The following is a 10,028-nucleotide window of genomic DNA, read 5'->3' on the forward strand; positions in this document are numbered from 1 at the left end:
TTCGAAAATAGTTTTGGATATTCTGTTGAGCTTTGCCCTCAAGTTGAGAGAAAACTGACTTGTGGCGAAGGCAGCAGCAGCAGCAGCAGCAAGAAGACATAATTTAAAAGTTGAAGTCTTCAAAAGCAGCTCCAAATCCCCAAAATTCTGAGGAGTTTTGTGTGAGTCTTTTGCTGCTTGAGGGGTTTTAGAAGTTTTCCAATTCTGCAAAAATTTGAAAACGAAAAACTTGAAATTCAAATTCGTTTCGACCTCCTGCAGCAGCCACCTTTTTCCGAAGCTGCTGACCCATGCAAGGCAAAAACACTTCTTTAATTGCTTTTAAATGTTAAAAACAAACATTTTAAATTGCGAGAAGACATTTTAAAAGAACCTTCTCGCAAAGTAATATCCTTTCCTCCCCCTGGCTGTCTGTGCAGCGGCGCTGCGGTGTACGTACACCGCAGGCGCTGCGGCTTGGGGGTCAGGACCGGACTAAAGCTGTTCTCTGTCATTTTTGTGTCTCTGGAAAGCACTAAGTTGAAACTAAACTGGAAAATAGAAAACAAAAGCATTACTGCTGCGAATCCGGGAAAAGATAAACATTTTTGTCCTGAGTCAAGAGAGCCTCGAGCTCAGTTTCCCTCAGCAGCAGCGCCAGCGGCGAGGTGTACGTACACCCCGCGGAGCTGCCTATACACCTCAGCGCCGCGCAGGCCGCGATTTCGTCGAAGAAGCCGTCGACGACTGCTGCGTCTTCGGGGTGTACGTACACCCGAGCTGCTGCTGCTGCTGCAGCGCAGTCCAGCTGCAGCTGCTGCGGCTCCCCGGGGTCGCTGTAGACGCAGCAGCGCACAAATTCCAAAGCAGCACGAGCAGCAATTCGAAAGATTCCCATCAAGGCTTTGCTGCGGCTCTGTGCTGCAGCAGCAAACACTCGCTGCTTCCTCGCAAAGAGTCTTTCCATTTCTCTTTCTATGGGCGACCTTCGCCGGCCCAGAGGCCGCTGCAGCCGCCGCTGCGGCTGCAGCAGCAGCGCAGCAGCAGCAGCGCTGCCCCCGGCCCCTTGCGCCCCTGCTGCTGCTGCGCCTGCTGCTGCTGCGCCGCCGCCGCCTGCTGCTGCTGCTGCCGCTGCTGCTGGCCGCTGCGCAGCGTCCTCCAGCAGCAGCTCCAATTCGCTGCTGCAGTGCTGCAGCACTTTCATGAGAGGCAGGAAGCAGCCGGAGGCCCTTTTTGGGGACCTCCATTTTGCTTCTTCATTTGCTGCTCCTAATTGCATGCTTTTGCTGCAGTCTTCAGCGCCACTGCTGCCACTTTTGCTGCCGCTATTATTGCCATTGCTGCTGCAATTGCTGCTGCCACTGCTGCGCAGCAAGTGCTGCGCAGCAAGCAGCGAAACTGTCGCTTCTGCTGCTGCTTGCCCCCGGCTAAACACATAAGCTGTCATGAGGCTTTGCGTTGCTGCTCGCAGCCGCAGGGCCACAGGCAGCACTCGCGGCCTTTCCTGCGCAGCAGCAGCAGCAGCAGCAGCAGCAGCAGCAGGCGCAGCAGCAGCAGCAGGGGCTGCTCTGCTGCTGCTGAGCCAGCCAGCCTTCAAAGAAGGAAATAGCTCAGAACCAATTGCTTCCAACTTCGAAAGTCCAGTTCGCTGCAGACTGCGGCCGATGTGTAGATACACCAGAAGCAGCGCTGGCACCAGCGGGGGCTGCGGTGTACGTACACCTGAAGCTTCAAACGCATGCAAGTCCGCAGAAAGGGCTGCCCGCAGCGTCGCCTCCACCTGAAAACAAAATCAAAATAGTAAATAATAATATAATTTAACATAAATAGATATTTTATAAATAAATAAACTGAAAGGAAGCTGCAGCGGGGCGCGAAGAGCAGCAGCAAGAGAGGTAGCATCGGGGTGTATGTGCAGCAGCGCGGTGTACGTACACCCCAGCAACAGCGCACCTGCGCAGGAAGCCAGTGCTGCTGCGGACTTTTTTCATTTAAAAGAATTTGCTGCTTTTCACTTTCTGAAAAGTCTCGAATAACATCTTCTAGAACTTCAGAATAGCCACTAAAAGCAGCAGGAACATCTTTTGTCACTTTGGCCACGAGGCGGACAAAAAGTTCAAAGAGGCCCCACACCCAGGGCGTGATGTGCTGCTGCACCAGCGCAGCAGCCTCTGCTGCTGCCGCTGCTGCTGCCGCTGCTGCTCCGCCTGCTGCTGCTGCCGGCCGCCAGCTGCTGCTCGCGCCCTGCAGCAGCTGCTGCGCGTCAGTCAGGGCCACGCAGCCCTCAACCACAACAGCTTGTGCTGCTGCATGCTGCTGCGCCAGCAGCAGCTCGAGTTCTGCAGGGGTGAAGTCCGCAGCAGCTGCGGGGGAGGCCTCTCCCTGCTGCTGCTGCTGCTGCTGCTGCCGCCGCTGCTGCTGCTGCAGCGTTGCTGCAGTGGAGTCGTGCAGCTCCTGCGCCACCTTGGCGTAGGCGCGCTTGAAGGCAAGGGCGGTGGCCTTGAGCAGAATGTTTTGCTGCGCTGCTCTTGCTGCTGCTGCTGCTTGCTGCTGCAGCTGCAGCGGCAGCAGCGGCTCCCAGGAGGCCTCGAAAGCGGCAACAACAGCAGCAGTGCCCCTGACGACAGCAGCAGCAGCAGGAACTGTGGAAGCAATCATGGCAGAAAGGGGAGAAAAAGCTGCTTCTACTAATGCAGAAATAAAAGAAATAATAGTTTGATTTGCTTCTGGAGGAATGGGGGGGTTTGCTGCTTCAGCTGTATCGACAGCTGCGCGCACCCGCTGCAGCGCAGCAGCCTCCGTCTTGTCTTTTGCTTCTTCACTTTCTTTTTTTCCTTTTTCTTTTGAAATTGAAATAAACTTGAAAATAAATAACAAGTCCTTCACTGCTGCTGCCACTAGGCCCACGTAGTGTACAGACACCCGGCTGCACGCTGCTTCCAGCGCGAGGTCAGCACTTGCTGCGCTCACTTCCTTGACAACATCGACTTCTGCCGCTGCAGCAGCAGCAGCAGCACCATCTGCTGCTGCTGCAGCAGCCGCAGCAGCACTTTGCGCTTCCCTCGAGAAGCACTGCTGCAGCGCAGCAAAAGCTGCGTGCCGGCGGCCCCGCTGAAACAGCCGCAGCAGCTGCTGCGGCTCCTCCCCGCTGCGCAGCAGCAGCCGCAGCACTTCCGAAGCAGCTTCAGGGTCAAGAGGGGGGCCCCCCGGGGGGCCCCCCGGGGCCCCCCCCTCATTGTGGAGCCTGGGGCCCCCCGGGGCCCCCCCCGGAGCCCCCCCCGGGGCCCCCAAGGCCCCCGTGCCGTCCCCGCTGCCGGGGCCCGCCGCGCCCGCGGGGCCCCCCGGGGGCCCCCAGGGGCCCCCCAAACCGGCCGGGGCCCCCGAGGGGGCCCCCGGGGGGGCCCCCGGGGGGCCCCCCGGGGCCCCTGCTGCTGCGGGGGCGTCGAGCTGCTGCAGCAGCAGCAACTTGGCGCGGGCTGCGAGGGCGTCTGCGTCGGCCTTGAGGAGAGACAGGCGGGGAAGGTGGGAGCAGCAAAGTTGCTGCTGCGCCAAAAAGAGCCTGGAGTGTTCGTACACCCGAAGGGCCCCCAGGGGGTCGGGGGCCCCCAAGAGCTGCCGCAGCAAATGGGGAAGAGTGGCGAGGGTTTGGAGCTGCTGAATGAGCTGCCTAAATGCGACTAAGTCCTCAATGGCTGCAGCACGCTGCTGCAGCGTGGCGACGACTTTGCTGCTGCTGCGCTCCACGTAGCCCACTTTTGCTGCCAGCTGCTGCAGCAGCAACTCCACAGACCCCAGGGCCCCCCGCACCCGCCCCACAGCTTCTGTTGCACTTAAAAACTTGGAGTAGTTTTCGTAAACTAAAGTTTGCATTTCTCGCTCGAGAGTTTTGCTGCCAGCCTCCAGCTCCTGCTGCAGCCGCAGCAGCTGCTGCAGCGAGCAATGCTCCAGAGCAGCAGCAAAAAAGGCCTGCATGTTGAACTCCGCAGACCCCAGGTCCAGCGCTGCTGCCTCCAGCTGCTCCCCCCTCTCTGCTGCTGCTGCTGCTGCTGCTGCTGCCACGCTGCTCGCCACGCTCCCGGGGCCCCCGACGCCGCTCCCGCCTGCAGCAGCAGCAGCAGCTGACTGCTGCAGGTACGGCAGCTCCTGCAGCAGCTGCAGCGCCGTCTTCACCGCGCTCCCCGCGCCCGCCGCTGCTGCTGCTGCTGCGCCCCGCCGCTGCTGCTGCGGCTCCGTCTCGGGGACCCTCTTCGCGCCCTCAGCTCCCGCTGCTGCGGCTGCTGCTGCTCCTGTTGCTGCTGCTGCTGCTGCACCGGGCCGGTCCTCAGCAGCAGACTCCGCCACTTCGGACTCCTCCAATTCGTAATAAAGGTGCAGCATCTGCTCTACGCGGCTGCGGGGGCGGCCCGAGGCGGAAGCTGCTGCTGGGGAGGCCCCCGGCGCCGCGGACTCCGTCGGGGGGCTGTTGGGGGCCCCCCGAGCTGCGCTGGAGGCCATGATGAGGCCCTTTGAAGAAGCTTTGAAGAATTGAATGGCATTTAGTTTTTTAAACTTGAAAAGGAGAAGAGCTGGAGGGCTTCAGAGGCTCCAGGCTGCAGCGACTCACCCCCCCTGGCCTGGAGTGGCGAGCCGCCCGCCCGCTGCAGCGCAGCAGCAGCTTTGCTGCGGCTTATAAATGAATTTTTAACTTTAATTTAATGCATTAAAGCTTTTAAATGCATTTAGTTGGGGAGCTGTGCATGCGCGGCGCACTAAAGCTGAAGTTTCTCTCTCGGCGCATTCAGCTCCTCCGTGAATAGTCGGTGGCAGCCCCAGTCCGTGATCCCGGAGCCCTGCTCATTAAAAACTCCAAATTGTTTAATTTTTTGGATAATTTTGACTAAATTTGCTCAAAATTTTGACCAAATCCGCCCAAATGTTCTTTCTTACGGGTTAATCGGAGTTGCTGCACGCCCGGAACTCGCTGCGCTGCCGAGCACTCACGGAGGATCTCACCCCACAGCAGCAGCGCCAAATGGAAAGGAGAATTCCATTTTCTGATTTTAAATATTTAAAAATTAGATTTTTTATTTGCTGTCTTTCCAGTTGAAAGGAATATCAACCGAGACTTACCTGCAGTTCGACTCCTCTGTTTCGCCGCAGCTCGTCTCGCAACAGGCGATTTGCACAGCGGCGCTACAGCTTTCTTTTCCATTTAAGAAGCAAATAAATTAAAATTAATCTCAAATATTAATTTATTTTGTTGATCTGGCGGAGTTGAATTGCTGTTTCCACTTGTTTACTCGCCAGACACCGCAGGAGCTCTTCAGTTCAAGTTTTTGCTGCTGCACCCGCTGCACCATTTACTGCTCTTGCAGCAGCAGCAGCAGCAGCAACGCGGAACTGAACTCAGCAATACGACGCAGTGCAAAGGGAAGAGATAGGTCCAACTGTCTTGGAAATTCAACACCCCATAAATAAATAAAAATATCTTCTTTGAATTGCAGTTCATCACACAATCCTGGGTGAAACTTTGTCAGAAATTCCAGATCAAGTTACGCAGCAGCTTCAGCTGTTCTTGCTGCTGCGGAGTCGCTTTTGCTGCTGCAGCAAATGCAAAGTAGAAGCAAGAAAGGCAGGAAGCAAATGGGAATAAATAAGCGCAAAAAGACTTCAAGTGGTGAAGAGCTTGCTGCAGCACTCTTCGTTTGCAAGTGTCTTTACACTAGGAATTAAAAAAGGGATTTATTCTTTTATTTCAATTTAAAGGAATAATTTACTTCTTTAAATTAAAGTAAAAGAAGTACTTTACTTGTTTGTGGGTCTTCACTCCTGGCGAGCTTAAAAGAAGTGAAGCTGAAATGATTGCATGCATATGGAAAGTTCAGACTTTAATGCAGACAGAAAGAATTCAATTTGCATGCATGGGAGCCTAAAACCCTAAACCCTAAACCCTAGACTTTGTCTCCAAATGAAAAACTTCAATTTGCATGCGCGAGAGCCTAAAACCCTAAACCCTAAACCCTGAACACTAAGCTTTGGCCGAAAACCAAAGAATTCAAGTTGCACGCATGAGAGCCTACAGCTCTAAAACATAAACCCTAAACCCTAAACCCTAAACCCTACACCCTAAACTTTGGGCGACGCAGAACGGATTCAACTTGCATGCATGAGTGCATTCCCCTGTGCTTGTCTAAGAGGACACCTGGGCACATCAGATTAGAAACTAAACACTTTCAAAACCCTTTAAAAGAATTATTTTAAATAATAAAATTCTTTTAATTATTTATTTTGACTTATTTGGCCCCAAGAAGTTATGCTGTTCAAATTTGAAATTATATTTCCCGCTGCAGGACACAGCGGAAAGCAGTTTCCTGCAGGCGGGCCAGAGCATGCAAGAAAGCAAAAAGATTCTTTTTTTAATTAATTCATTTAATTAATTCATTTTAATTAATACTAATTAATTATTCATAATAATTAAAATGAATTTATTATTATTCACAAGTCCATTTCAAGAAATGAGCTGCAGACCCACCCATCGTGGCTGTTTAGTCTAGGGGTATGATTCTCGCTTCGGGTGCGAGAGGTCCCGGGTTCGAATCCCGGAACAGCCCGTTTTGTGCTCTTTGCTCCAGTTTTGATCCACTGTGACTATTTTCGCAGCTTTTCACTGTTTTAAAGGATTTAAAATGAAAAATATTCGGAAAATTGGCTGCAATTCCCGCAGAAAATGGTGCAGTTTGAGGTGCTGCTGGGCGTGCAGCATCCACTGGACCACTGGGTGGAATACGGGGCCAGGATGCGAATTTTTTGCAGGGATTTCGCCGCTGAATTATTTAAAACATTTTATGTTTTGAAATTATTAGAAGGCAAATCGGAAAGGGCATTTTCGAAGGCATGCAGCCTCAGAAGTAGTCCGAGAAGGCAGCAGCGGAGAAGCAGTGATCGCCGCCGACTGGGGCTGCCGGGGCTGGTGGGGATTTTCAATTAAGACAACAGGATTTCAGAAAGTTTACGTTTTAAAAACTCTTCTGCTTTTTTAGATTTAATTTTTCGCGCGAATTCCACTTGTGGCTGTGGGTAAGCTTGCGTCGCGGTGGATGTACACCGGAGGGCGCTCGCGCTGCAGCAGCAGGAGTGGTTGGAAGTCACCTCAGTAGATCTCCGGAACTAAGAAACCTTCCGTCCCAGCCGAAGGCCAGTAGATTTAACTTATTCCTTTTGTTATTTCTGACTCATAAGGAGAGCTTTCGCGTCTCGTTTGTTGCCCTCCGTCGCAGCCAAACACAGCAGGATCCGCTTCTGCAAGTTTCCGTTTCCCCGCGCGTTACGCCACCATGGGCATTGCTGAGGGCGACAGCAGCGCTGCAGGCGGGCAGAGCCCCACTGTGGCGCTGCGTCCGGCCTCTTCGCGGGCGGAGAGCAGCAGCAGTAGCAGCAGCAGCAGCGGGGCGGGCAAGCCGACGCAGCAGCAGCGGGTGTGCCAGCTGCTGCTCGAGCGCCACGGCAGCCGCGTCGTGCAGCTGCTGCTGCACAGCGAAGATGGCAAAAAGCTGCTGCGGGCGTTTTTGGCTTTTGCCCTTCGCCCTGCAGAACAAGGCGGGGGAAACTTCTTGCTGCGGCTCGCAGAGAAGGAGCCGCTGCTGCTGATGCCCGTGCTGCTGCGCAAGTCCAGTGAGCTAGCAGCAGCAGCAGCAGCAGCAGCAGCAGCAGTCCGGGTGTAGGTACACCGGACGTGCTGCAGCAGCAGGCGAGGGCGCTCAGATGAGATTACAATATTTATTTTTGCATTTTAAAAGGAGAAAGTGAACGGATTTGAACAAATATTACATTTCTTTTTATTAATGGATCTTTGCATGCAAATAAGTGCAATTATTCTTTTTGCTGCTGCTGTTCTCAGGCGATCCAGAAGTTGCAAAAGGCCTCGCAGCTTGCTTCCTCAAGGGCCTCTCTTCTGCTGCTGCTGCTGAAGTGCTGCCAGTTGCTGCAGCATTTGCTGAAGCTGTTTTGGAAATGGTCAAAGAGGAAACAGAAGGAGCAGCAAAAGAAGCCCCTGACGCTGCTGCTACTGCTGCTGCTGCTGCTGATCCTGCTGCTGCTGCTGCTGGCGATAAGCGCGCCGACGGGGAGGGCCAGGACGAGGTGGGTGCTGCTGCTGCGCTGCTGCTGCGCTGCCGTGCTGCTGCTGCGCTGCTGCCGCAGTTTCTTTTGTTTTATTTATTTCTGCACTTATTCAAAGTAAATTAAATTCTGTTGCATTTAATGTATATCCATTTATTTGTTTAAATCCATTTAGGACTTCTTTGAATAAATTAAATCCTCATTATCAATTTCATTTAATTCGACTTTGAAAAAAGGCAGATTAATACTTCATTTAGCTTCTTGAGTTATTCTATCTGCTACTTCTATTGATTTCTTTAAATATTTTTAATTTTAAAAGTCTTTTTTTTAATTTTTAATTTATTTTATTTGAGTTTATTTCCGACTTTAAATTAGGTGGCCTTTGGGCTTTTGGCTTTTGCTTTAAACTTGGCATTTAGAAACTTCAAGAAAAGCGCTGAAGCAACAGCACAGCTGCGTCGTGCTGCAGCAGCAGCAGCAGCAGCAGCTGCAGCAGCAGACTGGGCAGCTGGGCAGACGCAGCAGGAGTGTGGGTGTGTAGTGAATTTTATTTGAAATTTATTTTTCAATTTGCTGCTCAGAGTTTGCTGAGGCGGCCTTCGCGGGTGCAGGAGCTGATACGGGAGCAGCAGCGCCGCTGCAAGCAGCAGCAGCAGCAGGAGCAGCAGCAGCAGCTGCTGCGCCACCGCAGCAGCGCGGCCGACTTGGCAGCAGCTGCGCAGGGCCCCAGAGCCCTTCAAGAGAAGCTCATAATCGAGGCCATCATATTTGCTGCCAGCGAAAGCGCAACAGCAGCAACAGCAACAACAGCAGCAGCAGCAGCAGCAGCAGCAGAGGCGCAGAAACTCTGCGAACAGCTCGTTGAATTCGCTCCAGCAGTTCTCACTCGAGTTATTCAAATTGAAGTCTCCAGGACTCAAGCAGAGCAAGCAGCAGGGGCGCAGGCTGCGCAGTCTACGGGGGAAGACACCCAGCAAAGCAGCAGCAGCAGCAGCAGCAGCAGCGGCGGCGGCGGCGGCGCCAATAACAACTAGGGCAGCAGCAGCAACAAGAGCAGCAACAGGAGAAGAGTCTGCGACAGAAGGAGCAGCAGCAGCAGCAGCAGCAGGGCAGCAGCAGGGAGTGGGGCTGTCTGTGAGGCCGGCAGAAAGCTGAAAAGCTGCCGCGTGTGCGCAGTGTTGTTTGTCTTGCTGCAGCAGCACCTGGAATCAGATCTTTGTCTTGTTTATTTAGAGTTTTTTATTAATAAATAAATAATAAAAATGAATCCATCTGAGATTGTTCAAGAGCTTGCTGGTGCTTCACCGGTTCGGGCCTCCGGCTCCTCCCAGAGCCCGGAAAGAAAGGGAAATGGATCTTATATGCATTTCCCGATTTCGTCTGTTCAGCAGCAGCAGCAAGAGTTTAGAGACACCCAAATTGTTGCAAATGCACAAAAGAGAATTCCAAAAAGGTTTTTGCACTCTAAATGGACGGGAAATGAGCAAAGTGTTGCTTGAAACTGCTGCATTCGAGAACAGAGAGGAGGAAAGGGGCTTTTTAGATGACCTGCAACTTTCTTTTCCTCTTTTTCTTTTTCTTCCATTAATATGTTCTGCTGTTTCACTTGGAGTGAGCTGCAGCGCTGCAGTTGCAGAAAAACTTCAAATGGAAAACCAAATTCAACGAATTTGAACGAAGGCAAAACGCGGGGTTTCTGGTCGATCTTGAATTCAAGTTCGAGCCACTCTTGGTGCAAATACAGAAACTCAGTTCAATAAGTATTTGAAAACAGCTTTTAAAGAAATATCATAACTTCTAGAGAGCTACTGGAGAGCAATGGAGTCTTAGCTCAGCATGCATGGAAAGTATTCAAGAAAAGATGAATTGCTAAAACACAATATAGCGAGATGAAGCGCAGCAGCATTAATTTATGCGGTGATGATACTCTTCCCGAGATTTATTTTGTTGAT

General features: G+C 52.5%; 2 protein-coding genes across 2 annotated transcripts; one reads left to right on the forward strand and one right to left on the reverse strand.

Moving 5' to 3' along the window:
- Window positions 1–553: 553 nt before the first annotated feature.
- On the reverse strand, window positions 554–4,473 carry ETH_00012935 (uncharacterized protein; the record flags this gene model as incomplete). Its single annotated transcript, XM_013372513.1, has 2 exons — window positions 554–1,759; window positions 1,933–4,473. 2 exons carry the CDS (start codon window positions 4,471–4,473, stop codon window positions 554–556), a joined length of 3,747 nt encoding a protein of 1,248 aa, XP_013227967.1.
- A 2,819-nt stretch (window positions 4,474–7,292) lies between these two features.
- Window positions 7,293–9,110, forward strand: ETH_00012940 (uncharacterized protein; the record flags this gene model as incomplete). The annotated part of the gene is made up of 3 exons (XM_013372514.1): window positions 7,293–7,629; window positions 7,856–8,097; window positions 8,658–9,110. The coding sequence occupies 3 exons, from the start codon at window positions 7,293–7,295 to the stop codon at window positions 9,108–9,110; spliced, it is 1,032 nt and encodes a 343-aa protein (XP_013227968.1).
- Window positions 9,111–10,028: the final 918 nt, after the last annotated feature.

Source organism: Eimeria tenella, genomic scaffold (assembly GCF_000499545.2).
Source record: "Eimeria tenella Houghton genomic scaffold, Eth_scaff10, whole genome shotgun sequence".
Lineage (NCBI taxonomy): Eukaryota > Apicomplexa > Conoidasida > Eucoccidiorida > Eimeriidae > Eimeria > Eimeria tenella.